Source organism: Mus caroli, unplaced genomic scaffold (assembly GCF_978045245.1).
Source record: "Mus caroli unplaced genomic scaffold, Mus_caroli_1 scaffold_2, whole genome shotgun sequence".
In the NCBI taxonomy this organism is placed as follows: domain Eukaryota; kingdom Metazoa; phylum Chordata; class Mammalia; order Rodentia; family Muridae; genus Mus; species Mus caroli.
Window position 1 is genome coordinate 49,636,882 of NW_028227257.1, and position 19,690 is coordinate 49,656,571.

A 19,690-nucleotide genomic window follows, 5' to 3' on the forward strand; every position below is an offset into this window, starting at 1 on the left:
GGTACTCCCACTGTTAGGAGTGCCACAAGAACAAAGATAGATAACCACAGCATGCATGTGGAGGGCCTAGTGCAGACCTATGCTCTGTGGTTGCCACTTCAGCCTCCGTGAGCCCAAGAGAGCCCTGAGCTCCACAGCCAAACATTAGGCGGAGTTTAGGGAACCCTTCAGAAGAGGGGGAGGAAGGCTTGTAGAAGGCTTGAGTACACTAGGAGAACACGACCCGCAGGATCAATAAAAATAATGTAAAAAACCAAAAACGAAGCAGAAGTATGGGGGCGGCATTTAATGTACTTCTATAATCCCAGAACTCATGAAGCTGAGGCAGGAGGATGGCTACAAGTTCAAGGCCAGCCTGGGCTACAGAGTGAGGATCAGGAAAGCCAGGGCTGCATACCAAAACCCTGCCTCAAACAAATAAACCAGAAATAATAAACACATAATGAAAATGTTGATTTTCAGCAAAACTTAACCACAAAGACATGACAGGAACATATTAGAAAGGGAGAAGGTTCATAGCCAAAATCAGCAGAGATTTCTTTCTTTCTTTATGGTTTTGTTTTATTTTTGAGACAGCGTCTCTATATTATATAACTCTGGCTGTATTGGAAGTCCCTATGTGGACTAGGCTGGCCATCCACTTGCCCATCTCCAGAGTTCTGGGATTAAAGGCAGGCACCTCCATACCCAGCCAACAATTTTTTAAAAAGGATATTATGAATAAGTTTATGGAAACAAATTTGAAAACATAGGCACAATGCGTAGATTCCTTTAAATGGAAGCTCATCAAAGCAGAGAGAGAGGCTTGGGGTGCAGCTTGTGACGGAGCACTTGCCTGGCATGTGTGAGGCCCTGGGCTCAATGAGAAGGAAACGGGAAGCTGAGGTAGCTTTCTGAGCAGTGAAAATTGAGAATTAAACTTGAGACAAATTCTAACGAAACTTCACAGAATAAATCCAAACTCTTTCAACAAACAATAAAGAAAGAGACCAGAGAAATTTTAATTATTTAAAGGCTGGCAAATCGTGGGTCCAAATCACACAGTAAAAAGCAAAGAGGAACACTCCTCCCTTGCTGGTGGGACTCCAAGCTGGTACAACCACTCTGAAAATCAGTCTGGTGGTTCCTTAGAAAACTGGACATAGTCCTACCTGAGGACCCAGCAATACCATTCCTGGGCATATACCCAGAAGATGCTCCAACATGCAATAAGGACACATGTTCCACTATGTTCATAGCAGCCTTATTTATAATAGCCAGAAGCTGGAAAGAACCCAGATGCCCCTCTACAGAGGAATGGATACAGAAAATGTGGTACATTTACACAATGGAGTACTATGGAGCTATTAAAAACAATGAATATATGAAAATCTTAGGCAAATGGATAGAAAATATCAGTTTGAGTGAGGTAACCCAATCACAAAAGAACACACGTGGTATGCACTCACTGATAAGTGGATATTAGCCCAGAATCTTGGAATATCCAAGATATAATTCACAGACTACATGAAGCTCAAAAAGAAGGAAGACTAAAGTGTGGATACTTCAATCCTTCCTAGAAAGGGGAACAAAACAGGACAAAGTGTGGAGCAGAGACTGAAGGAATGACCATCCAGAGACTGCTCCACCTGGGGATCCATCCCATATATAACCACCAAACCCAGACACTATTGTGGATGCCAACAAGTGCTTGCTGACAGAAACCTGATATAGCTGTCTCCTGACAGGCTCAACCAGTACCTGACAAATACAGAGGTGGATGCTCTCAGCCAACCACTCGACTGAGCTCCTTCCAATGGAGGAGCTAGAGAAAGGACCCAAGGAGCTGAAGGGGTTTGCAGTCCCATAGGAGGAACAACAATGTGAACCAACCAGTTCCCCCAGAGCTCTCAGGGACTAAACCATCAACCAAAGAACACACATGGAGAGACCCATTGCTCCAGCTGCATATGTAGCAGAGGATAGCCTCGTCGGGAATCAATAGGAGTAGAGGCCCTTGGTCCTGTGAAGGCTCGATGCCCCAGTGTAGGGGAATGCCAGGGCCAGGAAGTAGGAGTGGGTGGGTTGGTGAGCAGGGGAAGGGGGAAGGGGCTAGGGGTTTTCGGAGGGAAAACCAGGAAAGGAAATAACATTTGAAATGTAAATAAAGAAGATATCTAATTTTAAAAAAGAGAAGAAATTTATCAAACACAGATGAACATAAAGGCAAGCACTTTGAACACATGATTGGCAGAACAAGTAGTGTAGCAGAAGAAGACAGCAAATCCTCATAGGCCCCCCACACCATGAGCCACTCGGTCTTAAACTGCATTGATGGAGCCGGGGAGATGCTCAGTTGGTAAAGCCCATGGAGCACAAGCATGAGACCCGAATTTGATCCTCAGCATCATCTACAAGAGTCATAGATCAGGGACATCTGTAACCCTGGTGAGGGGAAGGAGACAGGCAGATCCTTGAACTCACTGGCCGGCCAATCTGTGCACATCTGAGACTTGGTGAGAGACTGTCTCAAAAGGTAAGGTGGAAGAGGTGGAGAAAGACATCAACCTTGACCTCTAACTTCCATATGTATGCACACAATTAAAAAAAAGAAACCTGTTAATGTAATTCAGCACATTAATAGATAAGTAGATTGAAGCAGAAAGCTACATGATGAACTCAACACACCCAGAGAAAGCAACACTTTAAACTGAACATCCCTCCATGATTAAAATGGAAAACCACCTTTCTTAACTGGATGACACATGGTAACTCCAGATAGCTGGAGTTAACATTCTTTGTTGTTATTTTGAGAAAGTGTCTTATGTGGTACAGGGTAACCTTGAACTTGTAACGTAGCCAAAGCTAAACCTGACTGCTGATCGTCCTCTCAATTGCCAGGATTGCAGATGTGTGCTATAGCAGTGAGACCTTCAAATCAACAACAAAGCTGGAACACTAGTGGTACAGGCCTTCAATCCCAAGTACTTGGAAGGTGGAGGCAGGAGGATCACAAATTCAAGGTCTGCCTGAAATACAGGACGAGACCAAGGCCAGCATGAGAAATTTAGTGAGACCCTGTTTCAAAACAAAATGTAAAAAGAGGAATGGGGAGTGAGTCCTGGGGAAAAAGAAGAACCAACCAATCAGATAAATAAATATTACATGCCATGTAGCCAAGGCTACACAGTGAGACACTATTTCAAAACAAAACAAGAATGCCCATTATAAACCACGAACTGCCATTTACTCTTATACTCTCAAGACTTGGGAAGCTGAGGCTGGAAGATCACAAGTTTAAGGCTAGCCTGGGTTATATAGGAAGGCCTGGTCTAAAAAAAAGAATAACAAAGCAGCCAGGCAGTGGTGGCACACACCTTTAATCCCAGCACCCAGGAGGCAGAGACATCTGCATCTCTGTGAATTCAAGGACAGCCTGGTCTACAAAGTGAGTTCAAGGACAGCTAGGGCTACACAGAAACCCCTGTTTTGGAAAAAAACAATAAAAAATAACATGTAAACAATAAAATAACACTCTTTATAGTGCTTGGTTGCTTGTTTTTTGACCAGATGGCTTGGAACTGTTACATAGACCAGGCTGACCTCAAGCTTGTAGAATTCTGCCAGCCCCTGCTTCCCCAGTGTTGAGATTAAAGATATGCTCCACCACACCCAGTTTACAATGCTTATGGTACTCAAGGCTATGATTGTAGCCCTACACAGTGCAACAAAGCAAAAAAAGTCACATGTAAGAGGCTTGGATAGTTAAAATGGCCGTTTGAATAAACCAACATATGTACAGAAAAGCAAAAAGATCACACGTGAAAATTGGTTGATTATCAGCAAATGATATGTAGGCGTGGTGGAAATGTCATTCTTGGTCAGGAGTCTAGGGGTGGCACTAGAGAGGTGGCTCATCAGTTAAGAGCATTGGTTGCTTTTCCAGAGGACCCAGCTTTGGTTCCTGGCACCCACATGGTGGCTCACAATCATTTGTAACTCCAGTTCCAAAAGAGCTAATATCCTCTCCTGGCCTCCACACACATCAAACACACACATCATATAGGCAAAACATTTATGCACATAAAATTTCAAAACAAAACTTGTAAAAGTCCATGGCTGGGTAGCTCATGGGCCCTAGGTCAGAACTTGTTACTGTTTTGCTAAGTGGTGGCCATACTTTCAAAAATGACTTCCACATATTTATGTTTATCTCCGTAGACCTGACCTGTTCTCAGCCTTGGACAGGAGCTCCCTTTTTGCGGTGGACACCAGTCAGTGCAGCACAACTGGTCAGAGTGGTAAGAATAAGAGACTGAATGTTCTGCAGAAGGCAGAAAGAATGCAAGAGCCGGAGAAAGGGGTTAAGGCTGTCTTTTGGGTGGGATACAGCCACTGCAATCATGAACTCATGGCAGCTCAGGCTACCCGCACAAGATCAAGCCACCCAAAATCCTAACACGGATAGGGTAAATGATCTCCAGGCTCCACTCCTTTCAGAGAAGCTACTTGAAGTTGACCATAGCTGGGAGAAGGAGAATCACTCTTTTTTGATGATGTGTTTCTGGTGTGATTCCCATGTCCCAGTGCGTCATCTACACCCCTATACATGTCAGTGAGCTGTTTAAAAAAAGACATGAAGTTGGGGAGTATTGAGGGTGATTCAGGGAGTGTTGAGGGGGATTCTGGGTGGGTGTGACAAGTTGGGATGGAGAAATCAGGGTAGATATGATCTTATTTTGTTGCACATGTATATGGATTTCTCAATAATAAAGAAAAATTAAAGGTATAATTTACCATGGATATGAACTATATATAACATGGTTGTGAGAAGGTATGTATGTCTGAGCGGCTCATTCCTTTATATCTTCAAGTCCTCCCTCAAACACCACCTTCCCAGTTCAGTCTCCTGTGACCACTCCATTTAAAATTGCATGTCTCCACCAAAATTGTTTTTATTTGTTCCCATTTCTCTATTTCCTCCAAAAAGACTTCAACTCTATATAAGTAGGGTCTAAAATTTACATGAGAACACAACAGGCCAAAATAGCCAACATTTTCTTCAAAACGTATTATTACCTAACTCCCTGTGCTTTCTCCTTCCACAAGGACAAGTATTCTTGTCTGCTTTATTTATTCTTGTATATATAAAGCTTGAAACTCTTCTAGGGGTCTCTTGGTTTTGTCTTCTTGAAGGAAAGAATTCAGCCAAGAGACATAGACAATTGAAGCAGAAGTTTATTTAACAAAGTAAGCAAAATAAACACTCCACAAAGAGACTGTAGTGGACGGCCTCCAGTCAGGGAGCAGCCCACGAGGTTCTGTATTTGGACCTTAAAAGGGTTTTTGTGAGTATTTATGAGGTTAGGCGGCAGATTGATAAAGTTGCCCTTTTCCTCCCAAATCAAAGTAGACCAGATTTCCCTTTTAGAGTGTTTGTTCCCATGCTCCTTTAGAAAATCCCTCTAGATGAATGGGGGTGTCAAAAGCACAGTGCAGGGCTGGAGAGATGGCTCAGAGGTGAAGAGCTCTTGTTGCTTTTATAGAAGACCCAGGTTTGGTTCCAAACACTACATAGTAGCTCACAAGCAACTGCGACCCCAGTTCCAGAGGATCCAATGCCCTCTTCTCACCCGCTCTGGCACCAAGCATGCACTTTGTGCACATACATACACCAAGGCAAAACACCCACAGACTTTTTTAAAAGACACAATGCAAGTTATAATGATGTCAGGTCTTTTGAGAACACAGACCCTCTATGAATGCACATGTATGGGAGAATGCCCTCTCTTACCTGAATTTCTGACATAGCTTGAACAACTAAACTGCATTTTCAAGGATGTTTAGCCACACAGGCATTGTGATGAGCAGAGACACCGTAGCCACAGTTTTCTTTAGGTGCCTTATCCTGAGTTCCTTGTCTACCGGGAGTCAGAATCTGGTACATCACTATCTACCCAGAGTCTGGTACACAGTGCTGTTCCACAACTATTGAATAAATGAGTAAAATTAGTAACTATATGTGACTTAAAAGTCATACAACCCAGCTGGGCAGTGAGGACGCACGCCTTTAATCCCAGCACTCGGGAGGCAGAAGCAGATGGATTTCTGAGTTCGAGGCCAACCTGGTCTACAGAGTGAGGGGTCTACAGAGTGAGTTCCAGGACAGCCAGGTATACACAATAAGAGAAAACCTGTCTTGAAAAACCAAAAAAAAAAAGTTATACAACCTTACTGAAAGGCATTAAAAACGGCTGTAAAATGGGCAAATAGACTGTATTCATTGTAATATTACTCAAAAGATATTATACACTAAGTAGTGTGTGTGTGTGTATTGGTATAATGATTTATTCAAGCAGATTCTAAAATTTGCATGAAAACACAAAAGGCCTAAATGTCCAATATTCTCTTGAAAAATGATTAAGGAAAGTGAGGGAATTGCCCTATATACTTTTGCTACATCATCACCATCAATCTATAATGATTAAAACACTAAGAGGTCACTAAACTCAAGTGGGGACTGTGTGTGGCAAACACCTACTGTCCCAGCACTGTACTAGGGAGGAGGTAAGAGGATTGCAAGTTCAATACCAGCCTGGGCTACTCAGTGTCTCAAAAATAATAAATAAACAAACAAGCAAACAAACAAGAAAATAACCCAAATAACCAAAAAAGAAAAATGGAAGCCAGGCATGGTGGCACATGCCTTAAATCCCAGCACTTGGGAGGCAGAGGCAGGCGGATCTTTATGAGTTCAAAGCCAGCCTAGTCTACATATCTAGTTTCAGGCCAGCCAGAGCTACACAGTAAGACCTCGTCTCAAAACAACAGCAATACAAACAAACAACAACAATGAACACAACTCTCACTACACACATATTGTTTAGCGATTACACAATCTGTGATAACTTCATTGAAAATTAATGAAGTCACACTTATCTTCACTAGAGGACTAGATGAAACAGGAAAGAACCAGGTGTACTGAAGTGAGTGTTTTAGTTTTGTTTATTTTTGTTTAATGGAACCTCCTAGTCGTGTTCTCTAACTGTCCTGTGGAAGTTTCCCAACTACTGGGCTAGTAGGTATGTTCTACTACACCCAGCCCCAGGGCGTCTTCTGTTGTCGCTGTTTTGAGACAGAGCCTCTATGTAGCCCTAGCTCTATGGGTCATGCCTCTGTCTCCTGAGCGCTGAGATCACAGGCATGCACCACAATGCCCGTCACTCAGTGGTGTTGCTTTTTAATGTTCCACTTGTCTATCAGTACGTTCACGGGTATAGACGATTATTATGTTTAGTGATTTTTATTTTATTTTTCTATTGTATGCATCATATAGAATATAATATTTTTTCTTTTAAAAATATTGCTTTATGTGGAGTGTTTGCTTGCATGTATGTATGTATACCATGTGTGTGCCTGGAGTTATTGATGGTAGTAAACCATCATGTGGGTGCTGAGAACTGAACCCAGGCCTCTGAGTGCTCTTAACCACCGAGACATCTCTCCAATCCCATAAACACTATAAATAATCTTAGGGATGAGGGTGTGGCCCAGCAGTAGAATACCTCAGTAGTATTCAGGAGGCCGTGGGTTCATCCTTAGCATCTCCAGGATGAAATAAAATAAAGTTTGTACAAAAGCCTTTCTAAATGTAACAAAAAGACTGGACAAAGCTTACCACAAGCACAGTTCAGAGACAACAGCCAAATAGAGCCAATAAGACAAACATAAGAAAGGACCGGCCAACTTCCTTCAGATACATCACTAGGAAACGCCAACTCTTAGAGAAAAACTAGCACAAAACGTGAACAGACCGTTAGGAGAAACACGAGGGTATGCTTAGCAGAGAACAAGAAACGGAAGTTGCTGGGCGACCACTACTCGGCCCCTGACAGAGACAGGGGAAGTAGGGTAGCCATTGCTTGTAGCAGTCATCTGTCAGCCTTATGCTGGCTGCGGTCCTCGGAGCTTTCGCTCCTTAGCTGTCTACAACCCGGATGCTGCTCCTCTACACCATCCATGATGGTTTGAATGGCAATGCAGTTTCTCCTTCTGATACTCTTCCTCCCCCATTTCTCCAGCATTTTCTTCCTCTGTTGACATTGCTTCCCCCCCCCAGCCCCCACTCCCACTTCTCTGGCCACATGTTACTAATAAGTTCAACCATAAAATACTCCCACCTATAGCTACTCCACCCTCCAGTCCCCCTCTAACCCTCTAACTTCCAGCTTAACTCCTCCTGCCTAGTCACTCATCTCTTCGATCCCATCAGAACCTACCTTCTCTCTCCCAAAGCCCCTCCTCAGTCAACTCGTCTCTGTAATGACATCTTGCACCTTTAGCTTTCTTACCACCTCAGCTTTCATCGTGCTCAGCTGGCAAGCCCTTTCCTGGGCTCACACAGTCACTTGCCTGTTCTGCGTCCACACCTAGACAACCATTTCACCCCCCTCCTAGTGTCTCCCTCTCCATCTTCATCCTCAGCTTCATCCTTCCTTCTTCCCAGAGAAAACAAAGCAGTCATAAAATAAACCCAAAAAGCAATTGGCAGAGAATGTCAGCAAGCTCCCACACTAACTCACTTCATGTCCTCTGTCTTCCCTACTGCTTCCCTAACCAGTGGTCTGAGTCCCCAGATAAAACCAGCACACCAACCTGTGCACTATAGTCCACGTCTTTGGCTAACTGCAGGACATTACCCTAGATTTCCTACTGAGGTCTCTCAGCATATCACACACTTTCTCTTGTCCTTACCTACACTGCTCTACCCTGCTTCTCTGACCTCTTCAGGGTTGCTCTGCATGTACTTCTCAACTCTCCGACCCCATTCTCTTTATGCTGTATGGAGTGAGTGACACCCTGGCTGAATGTGTACTGCTGACATGGACACTGAAGCATCAGGACCCCAGTAGCTCAGTTCCACACAAGTGCCAAAGCTTTTCCCAGGTAAGGATCACAGGGATGGAAAGCCTTCCTTGGGTCTGAGTTCGAATGCTGACAGTGTGTGAGATTGCTCCTCCTGAGGTTAGCTAAGCCTGCCTCCTTGCTCAGCTAGATCTAACAACCCTGCCTGCTTCTTCTGTATAACTTCAGCTCCTTGTTCAGCTGTGTGCAGTAACCCCACCTTGCTGCTGAATTGTCTATGATGAGCACACCAAGTCTCCTCTATCAGACTGAGCTTTTCTGTGTGTCTCCCTTTACTCCCTTGCTGCCCCAGTTAGGTCAGTCCCCAGAGCTGTGCAAGGGCTTGACAATGCACCTCGACTCTACTGAAAAACTCTTGTTGAGGTCTTTGGTATCTTTGACACCACAAAATCTAATGATCCGGTGAAGAGCAAGCAGTATGTGCTGCAGTTGCCTACTTGGGGCATTCTCTGATCTAAGCTCCAGGACACAGCACTGCCTTGACATTAATCTTACCTCACTCTGACAGCTTCTATTCATTCTCCATTGCTGGTTCTACATCTCCATGACTCTGGATAAGGGACACCTCAGGTCTAGCCCTTAGAACTCTCCTGTCTTCTGACAACACTCATTCCCCCATCTCAGCCATTCACATTTGTATCCACAGCTCTCCCCTTCCTCTAGGGTATGCTTCAGCTTCTTTGTAAACCTCCCATCCAGGTGCTTCATTAGCCGACTAAACACGTTGTGGCTACAACCAACCTTCTAATACTTCACCCTGCTGCAAACCTGCTCTCTTCCAAATCTGCTTCCTAATGAGCTCGCTGTCCCAATGACCAGATCTGAGACCTTGCAGCCATCTGTGAATGCCATCTCTCTACCTCTGCATTTGACTCTTTCTTCTCTCCTTATCTAATGAGATCCAGACCCTAAGACAGCTGTGGCAGTGCACTTCCTACTCCTAGCACCCAGAGGCGTTGGCCAACAGCAGAGGATCAGCATCACCGGGCTCACAGCAACTCCACTCTCTAGACTCTCTCCTTAGATGTTCTTCACCATCCTTGCCCACACCCCCTGTCATTCCCTTGTTCTTCTCTGGCTCCTCTGATAAAGGAGTTGGGGACCGCATCTCCAGGAAGCTCGTCATAAGGACTTCCCTTTGAGGGCCATGGCTGTCATTTCTTTGATCCCTTATGAAGTCTCACTGGCCTCAGAGCCATCCATATAGCACCTCAGGGAACCTCTCTGCTCCCACCTGTCCATGGTTTGCTTAGTGACTCAATCCAGGTGCCCTCCCCATGCCTGTACCTGTCAATAATGACTGGATCAGAAGGCGTCTCATTCCGGTTACCACAGCTCTTGCGGTCACAGCACCGGCTGAAGGAAAAATGAAGAAAGACAGAAAGAAGTGGTGGAAGAAAGAGAGTCAGGGGTGGGATGCAGGTGTGGGGTGTGGGGCATTCCCGTGAAGACTCAGGGGGTGGGATGTGGGCATGGGGTGTGGGGCACTCCAGTGAGGACTCAGGGGGTGGGATGCGGTGTGGGGTGTGGGGCTCCCCAGTGAGGACTCAGATGATCTGTTCTGTGTGTAGAATTCCTATGGGCAGGCGGAAGTTCTTCCAGGGACTTGGGGGAGAAAGCAAGGGAGGGGCTTGGCAGGATCCTTGGCAGCCTAGTTCTAGGAATAAGGTTGGTCATGAAAGCCATGCGCCACCAAGCAGTGGCTCACCTACAGTGTCTCTTGGATGATCACCAGTGAACCTGTGGCTGCACCCTGACCTGGACATGGCCCACACTGCAGAGGCCTTCTCTAGCTTTTTGTTTGTTTGTTTATTTGTTTGTTTTGAATTTCCTTCCAAGGGTGGCCACTGTCTCAACCACAGGTTTTTAAACATATCCTTTCCGTTTATCAGGAGCTGTCTCTGAGGCACTGTCGGACTGGAATATCCAGGGAAGCCCCTCAGGAAATGCTCTAGGGTAAAGGAAGGGGGAACTAAGAGCCCTGTCCTCCTCCCCACCCCCAATTTACCTACCAAAGAGTTGCCTGGCAATTCTCACATCTAGGCAGCTAGGTCTCTTCCAGCAGGCCCCTTAACGAATCCCAGCCCAGCCTGTGTGCCCCCATCTTCCCAGAGAGCTACTCCCCGGAGTGTTGTTAGCTCAGCTTCCTTTAGCAGTAGGAGGCTTCTTTTGCAAAAACACTTAGAGAAGTCACATAAACAGGCCAGGCTAATGGGGCCTCAAGGAGCCTCTCTTCTGCCCATGCTGTGCCTAGGGAGCTCACCACTCCCCTGCCCAGGCTTTCCCCAGGGAACTGGAGGTGTTGTGAAGTAGGAGCAGGGCCTGACAGGGACTCTGAGCTACATCTGACAAGGAGGTACACGGCTTGTCAATGTCAAGGTACATCTTGGGTGACACTACCCATCCACCTTACCTGCACATGATCTCATGAGTGAGCAGCACTCGGCACATCTCGGGATTCTTGTCCTGACCCTCATAGATGATAGCCTGGGGAGGAGGAAGTGTGGAGGCTCGAGGGGAAGGAGGCTCCTCTCAAGTCCCCATGGCAAGCACAGATGAGCCTCTGCCCAGGAGAGGTCCCACCCCAAGAAAGATCATGCCCCCTGCCTGGGTGCAAGGCAGGAACCTGAAGCCTAGCTGCTCAGGTGGAGGAGAGTCTCCTACCCTCAGATAGGAACATCAGCTAGGTAGCAAGAACAGCACCAGGTCTGCAGATTCCCTGCTAGTGGAGCAGACAGGCTCCTGGTCCCACCCTGCATCATGTTCCTCCCCTTACCCCTTCTTAGCATCTACCCCTTTGCAGGCTGATCCATGCTTATGATGGGCTTCTGGTCATGTATATGGAACCTCTCAGCAATTCCTGGTAGCTAATAACACAGGCCACTCCATACCTCCCTATCAATCCCCATGTGCAAATGAGTATGTCGCCCTTGGATTATCGATCCCCTCTTTCCCAGTCTCTGTCCTAAACAAGAAGTGGGCTTCCCAGTCTATTAGCCCCCGGGGCGTCCAGCCTTCCTGTTTTTAGGTCCTTTTCTCTGTAGGCTCCCATGCTCATTTGCCACCCAGTCCCACTGCCATTGCTTGGTGTGCCTCCCCTATCACAGTGACTGAGAGCTTTCTGGATATAGGCCATTCTGCTCTGCTTTGGGACTAGGACCAGGTGAGGCTGCTAGAGGCACTTGTCCATACAAGAGCATGCAAGTTGCCATGTTTCATTCTAGACCCTAATCCAACCCCTGTACAACTCAAGCGCCTCCTCCCAGAATGTCTCTGAAGCCCTGGGACTCGGGCTACCTCCCAGAATACAGCAGGTTTGTCCCTTTGAACTGCTTTTACCAGTCCCGAGCCTCCTTCCTGGAACCAGCCTATCAGTGAGGCGCTGAGTGTCTGCAGATCAGGCTCTGGAACAGCACACAGGTCTCTTTTCCGTCCCTGACTCCCATGGGGGGGGGGTGCCCATCCCCCTTTGCAGTTAGTGATGATGTTAGCGGTCTTTCTCTTGAGAATTGCTCTCAGTGGAGTTGCCTGTAATGTGTGCCTTAGGCATGGTCCCTAGCCAGTGGCTGACTGATGGAGGACACAAAACACTGCCCTTGCTTTCAGGGCGCCGATTCTGGTGCTGTTTCTATTCCAGTGATCCTTGTGGATTAGGCTGGGGCTGGACTCTACCCGAGACTACCTGCTTGCTGGGTATCTCTCCCTGTCCTGCTGCCTTTCCTCGCCTCCTGAGGAATTTTTTCCCTCCTCACCAATGAACTACACACCCCCGATTCTGTGTCTAAGACTGGGTTGTTAAGGAATATGACTTAAGCCAGGGTCTTTTTATAAATACTTTCTTTTCCAGACTGAATAGAAAAACACATAATCTTCTCGCCACAGGCAGAGCTGGGAGAGCTACACCAGTGAGTAAAGGCACGGGAGAGATGGAGAGGGGCTAAGGTTGCTTACTCAAATCAAGCCTTAAATGGTCCCCAACAGGCCCCGGGCTGGCTCACCTGCTTTGACATGGAGTCAATAAGGCGCACATAGAGGTCTTGCTCTGTCCGAAGTCCTAGGGTGGGAGGGCAGAAAGAGCTTGCTGTTAGGGGAACACGCGGATGCCTCGGACAGCTATACCCATACCCTCCCAGGTTCCGAGAGGGCGCAACGTGTCTCAGGATGCTGTGGTACCCAGGCTTTGCTTACCATTATTATACACCAGCCGAAGGCGGTAATGGATCCCGTTGTTTGTCTTTTCCGTCCCAGGCTCCTGCAAGGATAAGACAGAAGGATGTTCAAGGGTTCAGTGCCTTCAACCTCCTTCACCCACACCCTCCACTCTAACCCCGTGGTCCTTCTTTGCCTTCCAGCCACTCATCCATCCTTTCCCACATATCTACCATTTATCCACTCATCTTCCCCAGTGTTCGAGTGAACGTGGCAGGGTCCCTGAAGCCCTCCCATCGCTCCCAGTGCTAGTCCCAGGCCAGCCCATGAGCCTCTCACTCGATCCTTTTCCACGAAGTCGATGAAGGCTGTGCGCTCCACCTCCACGGGCTGCCCCTGCCGGTCGTACATGGCCAGCACGAAGTGGAAGAAGTTGGACTTCCTGAGGTTGGAGGGGGGCTGCTTTTCAAAATGTGCTCTTGCCAGGCCCACGCCACTGTGGGAGGAAAGGAACTGGAAAACCACTGGAAGGGGCCTCCAGGGAGAAAGACCCCAGTGGCTCTGACCAGGACTAGACTTTGACATGCCAAGCATTTGGGCAAGGACCATATCAGTTCCACAAAGAGGCCTACAGCACTGAGGCTACCCTAGCTTGCTTCTTTGAGAAGAAGGAATACACAGGTGCTGCATGAAGGCATTCTGACAGGCTCTCCCCAACTGCAGGCTTCTCCCATATTTAGGAAGGTTCATATCTCAAGTCAAGTGTATAAACTATAAATGAATTCACTATACTATCCAGAGGCATTTAGGAGTGTGTATTAGGGCATCAAGAAGTACCTGGGCAGCTCTGAAATGAATTTCCCACTGAACCCCAGCTTACAACTAGGGCTTGACTGAGACTACAGCACTGCCTACTACATGATGTGCATCAGACTACCAGGGATGCTGCACAGTTCCAGGCTATTAGTCTGCCTATCTTAGACCTTGGGCTATGGGGATAGATGGGGAATACTCTTCTGGGTACAGAGGGCATGACTCCAGCTTCAAGACAGCATGGCTTCTGAGCAAGAGGATCTCCTAGTCTGGCCTGATGAAAGGCTTGCTCCTGGCTCTTCAGAAACCGTGCTCAGAAGCAAGGAGGAAGAGAAGAACAAGGTCTCATTTACCAGACTGCCCCTGAACTCTGTAACACGCAGCATGCAGTAATGGAAGTAAACGCCTGGAAGAGGACAGAACCACAGGCAGAGAGTGGAACAAGGGTCAGAGTGTGAGTACCTTTGGCCCCAAATGTCACCATGTAAAAAAAAAAAAGAAGCAAAGGAGGAGAATATTGTTTTGGGTTGGTTATTTTGTTTGTTCATTTGTTCAGTGTTTTGGTTTTGTCTTGTTTTATTATTGTTTTTTGAGATAGGGTCTCACTCTGTAGTCTAGGCTGGCCTGGAACTCACTATGTAGTTCAGGCTGGCCTCAAACTTGCTGTGATCTTCCTGCCTCAGCCTCCCAAGTGCTGGGATTATGATATGAGCCACCACACCTGGCCAAAAAACACAAAGGACAATAACTCTTCTGTGGGACCCGAGGACAAACTTCCAGAGACGATGGCCTTCCCAGAACCCCCGGGGAGTAAGTATATACTCAGTAACTGGAAAGGGGGAAGGGAAGAACAAGTAGCCCAAGACATATTGCAAGGGCAGGTGTCAGTGGATCCGATTTCACAAAGTGAAATACTGGGGGGCGGGGCACAGCTCGGTGGGAAGAGGGCCTCTCTACATGAAGGAAGCCCTAGGCTCAATAGCCAGGGCCACATAACACCAGGGTAGGTAGTGCACACCTGTAATCCCAGGACTCTGGAGGTGGAGACAGGAAGATTGGAAGTGCATCCTTGGCTACATAGGGAGCTGAAGGTGAGCATGAGATACAGGAGACTCTGTCTCAAAATAATTAGCGAGACAAGGAGAGAGAGAAAGGAGGAAACATAAATAAAAGGGGGTGGGACTAGGGAGAAGGCTCGGTGCTTAACACGCTTGTGAATGTGAGGACTTCATAGCCCCAGAACTCACGTAAATACTGGGGGATATGTCAGTGCTAAAAGGGCAGGGACAGGGGTACTCATAACAAGCTGGCTGGCTAGCCTAGCCATTTAGATAAGCTCCGGATTCAATTGAGAGGCCCCGCCTCAACGAGAAAGCTGGAGAATGACCAAGAAAGACTCCAAGAAAACGGCAATAATGCTCCTCCTCATGCAGACAAATGCATGTGCTCTCCTCGTGTTTGCCCCCCCCCACACAAAGATGCACACACACACACACACACACACACACACAGTGTACACATACTCATGATGGCATAAAGCGAGGAGAAAAGTTTGCATTGGAGGTTCCTGCCAGACTGTGTAGGACTATGAACACTAGGAAAAGAAGTTTAGCCTTTCTTCTCTAGAGGTGTCCCAAAGCACACTACTTACAGGTTCTCCACCCTAGAAAAGAGTGCTGTGACCACACTTCTGAGAAATGTGGTTCACACTGAAAGCCTCTGGACATCCTGCAGAAATGATTGTGCTTCAGTGGGCTCAGGCTAGCACGTCCCATACGTTCAGTGCCTAGACTCCAAGATGATGGTTCCCAATGTGCTTTAGCGGGTTCCTCGCCTGTGTTTCTGCTGATCCGTGTGGCCAATAGAATCTAACAAAAATGATAGCACGTGACTTCTACATTTTAGGTCGTGAGAACATTGTAGATTCTGCCTTGTTCTTTTTCTGGCTCATTACACAGGGGCCGTCAGCTTCCATTAAAAACCAACGCCCAGGACTGGGGAGATGTCTCAGTTGACAAAGCATGTGTGTCACAAGCATGAGGACCCGAGTTTTGACCCCGAGAACCAACATAAAAAGCAGGACATGGTGTTGTAGGGTAGGAAACAGAGATGGGGGAATCCCTGGGCCGTGCTGACCACTTGGTGAAGTTCCAGGCTAATGGGAGACCCTGTCTCAATCAGAAGGAGAAAGGTGTATGAGGAATCACGTGAGGCTGTACATGAACATGCACACATACACACACACACACACACACACACACCATCTCAGATGCCTATCAGACATGCTACTGTGACAATGACTACCAGATACATTGCTGTTTAATATTTCCTTGCACATAATTTAAAATCAGGAGCCACTGAGATAACTCAACAGGTAAAAGGCCCTTGCTGCCAAGTCTGATACCCTGAGTTCCATCCTAGGATCCTGCATGGTAGGAGAGGGTCAACCCCCACCAGCTGTCCTCTCACCTCTGTAAGTGTGCCCCCCAACAAATAAATAAACACAAGTAAATTTTTTTAATTAAATAAAATGAACTTACTGTTTTCTTTGGCTTCACACTAGGCCATAGTATCTAGGCTGTCAGAGAATGAGGCGACTGCTATGTTTTCATACTGAATATAGCAAATAATAAAACCAACTGTTCTTCCTCCTGGGAGTGGCCACGGGAAAGGGCGATGACGGAAGGTGCCCAACACTCTTCCCTACCAGAAGTTCCCTCTCCAGGGTCTTGTCCTCTCCATTTTTCCCTGTTCCCTCCAGCTAGGTGGCAGTCCTTTCAAGTGGGAACTTGACCACCCTCTGTCAGCTTCTCTACCTGGCTGAGAGGCAGGGAGGCCTGAAGAGCTTTTGATCACAGCAGGTCTCTGATTACTATGGATGAATATGCTAATGAGAGATCAACTCTGAGCTCCACCCTCCCGCTTCCAGGCCCAGCTTAGCTTGAACTCTGCCAGGGATGGTTTCAAGAACCACCGAGTGGAAAAGATGATGGAAGGGGGTGGCCTTGTAGAGCAATCCCATCACTGCTGTTCTTTATTCTTGTGAGTCTGACGGGCTCTCAGGCAGTGGGAAGAGAGGAGACAGGAAGGCCTCGGCAGAGGAGAAGTGGATACTGAGAAAATACAGAATCCCCAAGTCACTCAGAAGGCCTTTTCTATGCAAAAGCCCTTGCCTGGCTCAGGGCTTCTAACTGGTACAAAGGGAACTGTTAGTGACCCCAGCTTCCTATCCTATCCCAGTCCTTTTGGCAAATTTCACTCAGTCCAAATCCTGTTTATCCCCTGCTCCTGTTGGTCTCCTGATCCTATTGGTCTACTATGGGTTTCCCTAAACCTTGGGCCAAACTCCCCACACTGGGCCTGCCTTCCCCGTGGAACAGGATTACTTGGGAGATAGAAAGAACACAAAGATTAGGGAAGGGGAAAGGCAGCAGGTTCTCACAGGGGGGATGGATCAGTATCCAGTGCTAAGGGGTGAGGCAGAGAGAAACTGAGCCATCTCACATGGCCCACAACACAGCACCATCTCACTTAGCCTGGCTCTGTTCCTCCTAAGGCGGCCTAGAGTAGCACTGAACTCCCTGTCCCTGCTCACAGCCTTCCATGGGGCAGCACTGACTAGTTAACATTTCCATCATCCATCCTGAACTACCACAGAACAGTAATAATGACAGTCTTAGTACCCTTCAGACCTTGGATAAAATGGGAAGACCCCCTGCTGGGTCCATTCTCTCTCCTTGCCTGGGAAGTCTCTAGTTCACCTCAGTCATGCATTAGCTAATTAGCACTGAGATGATAAAATGGGAAAGGATTTTGCTGCAAAGAATCTAGTATTTTCTATATGCATGACACAGAATACTACAAGGAATATGTTGTACAGAGGACAGAAAGCAAAAGGAGACCGAAGCAGGCTGACCCGCATCTTCCTTCCCTAGTAGTCTCTGTTGCTCCTGTGCCTGGAACAGCAGTAGGTGATCAGCACCTGTTACATAGAACTGCAAGCTACAAAGCGAGAGAAACCCCCGGAGAAGAGGAAGCGAAACATTTCTTTTCTCTTCCCCCCTTGGGAGAAGCTGCTGTTCTTGTAATTAGAAAACAAACCACAGTTAAAGAACAGAAACAGAGACACGCTGTAACCATGCACAAAGTCACAAAGTACCCAGGGGTCTGACAGTCCCCATGGCCACGTCCTGGGCACGAGTGCTCTCTGCTCAGAGAGAGAGAGATACAGATGAAGGCCAGTATCTCTGGTTGTGTGTTCTCTAACGTGGAGTTGTCCAAGACAACCTCCAGAGGTGGAGAGAAACTTGGGGATGCGTACTGATGCATATTATTTATCCAAAAGAAAGAAAAATGGAGGGATGGAGGACAGAGCCCCTAAATCATGGAGAGGCAAGTGTCTCATTTATGTTCTCCTGGAAGCAGAGAACTCTCTGGGGTGAAAACCCACATAGCAACAGCTTATTGGATTGATTCCAGGGACCGCAGGAGTGGCGGGAGACAAAGGCAAGAAGGTAGCCCATCAAGCTAGCACCGTAGGCAGCCACAGTGCACAGCCACAGAGTCTGTGGAGTACTATAGAAACACAGTCAGGGACTCAGTACTCCAGCAACTCGAGTTAGGCATTGCCACCTTATAAGTCAACAGCCCCCTCCAGATTTATTCTATTTATGTGTATTCCCATGTACATATACACTTGTGTGCTCAAAGAGGCCAGAAGAGGGTATCTACGAGCCTCCTGATATGGGGGGGGGGGGCTATGGGATTCAAACTATGGTGCTATCTTCATTACGGAGCCATCTTTCCAGCTTCTACTGCTCTCTTTCTCCTGTGCTTGATGCTGCCATGTGTACTCACTCGTAGGCAGAACAAGCTCTGGCCTCCTAAGCGAGTCTTCAAGCGTTAGTAAGCAGATGCTGGCTGAGGTAGACCTTTTTTACCAACCAAAGGGACTAAGAAGATGAGAGTGGGTTTCAACTGTCAGTCACCCAGAAGTACAATATGAGGGAAGCCAGCAGAACTTTAGCTCCTGGGGCCTAAGGACAACCCTGCAGGTCCCAGGTTTACGATGTATGCAGGTGAGCACTGGCCTGCTCAGCACATGTACCGTACATAGTTCAGTGACATTTCATTCCCCTAGCATCATGGGAAATAGAGCATGTACCTTCTTCAGATAAATGCCCCCACGAGACAAAAAACAGCCATGCTAACTGGTTAAGTTTTGCAAGAATCCAAAGCAAACAACACATCTCCTCACTTTCTCAGAAAGGTTATTTCAAACACAATGTCAAAATACTTCCCTCTCAGCTCTGGAGAGGATGGATCTCTCTTCTAGAGAACCCAGACTTGGGAGCCTTCCCTGCAGTCTCTCTACCATGTCACATTCTCTGCTCTTCCACAGACCCAAGATTTAAGGAGACCTTCCATAACACCAGAAAAAAAAGTTAGTTGGCACAGATCCTTTTTGGACAGAAGAGTCCGCCCTGGTTGTGAGCTTTGGGATGCTTAGGCTTCATGAGCACTGTTGGGGGGCTTCGTGGACAAATGGACAAGGATAACTTGATCTTCATAGCCTGGACCACTAAGGTAAGCCGCACTCCAGAACACACAGGGATGCAAGCTGGCATGGTAAGGCAACAGAGTATCTGGATGCTATTATTGAGCCCACCCAGCAGGTCCCTGGAGATGTTCTCTTGTAAGGCTGAGCAGGATGCCCCAGGGCTCTTCGGGCATCCAGAACTCTCTAGTAGACAAAGCTCCTGTTGCAGTCTCTGTTCTCTATTCACACAATGCTCAGGCTTGATCACACACTTACTATAAATAG

At 47.2% G+C, this 19,690-nt stretch overlaps 1 protein-coding gene across 3 annotated transcripts in view; it reads right to left on the bottom strand.

Moving 5' to 3' along the window:
• Window positions 1–19,690, bottom strand: part of Ebf4 (EBF transcription factor 4) — a 75,045-nt gene that overhangs the window by 50,366 nt on the left and 4,989 nt on the right. For all 3 annotated transcript variants that reach the window (XM_029474013.2, XM_021150307.3, XM_085834186.1), the window contains exons 3-7: window positions 13,393–13,549; window positions 13,093–13,156; window positions 12,903–12,958; window positions 11,318–11,391; window positions 10,192–10,260 (exon numbers count right to left, since the gene is read on the bottom strand). In XM_029474013.2, the coding sequence (XP_029329873.2) occupies window positions 10,192–10,260; window positions 11,318–11,391; window positions 12,903–12,958; window positions 13,093–13,156; window positions 13,393–13,549 (420 nt within the window). The remainder of the gene's footprint in view (window positions 1–10,191; window positions 10,261–11,317; window positions 11,392–12,902; window positions 12,959–13,092; window positions 13,157–13,392; window positions 13,550–19,690) is intronic.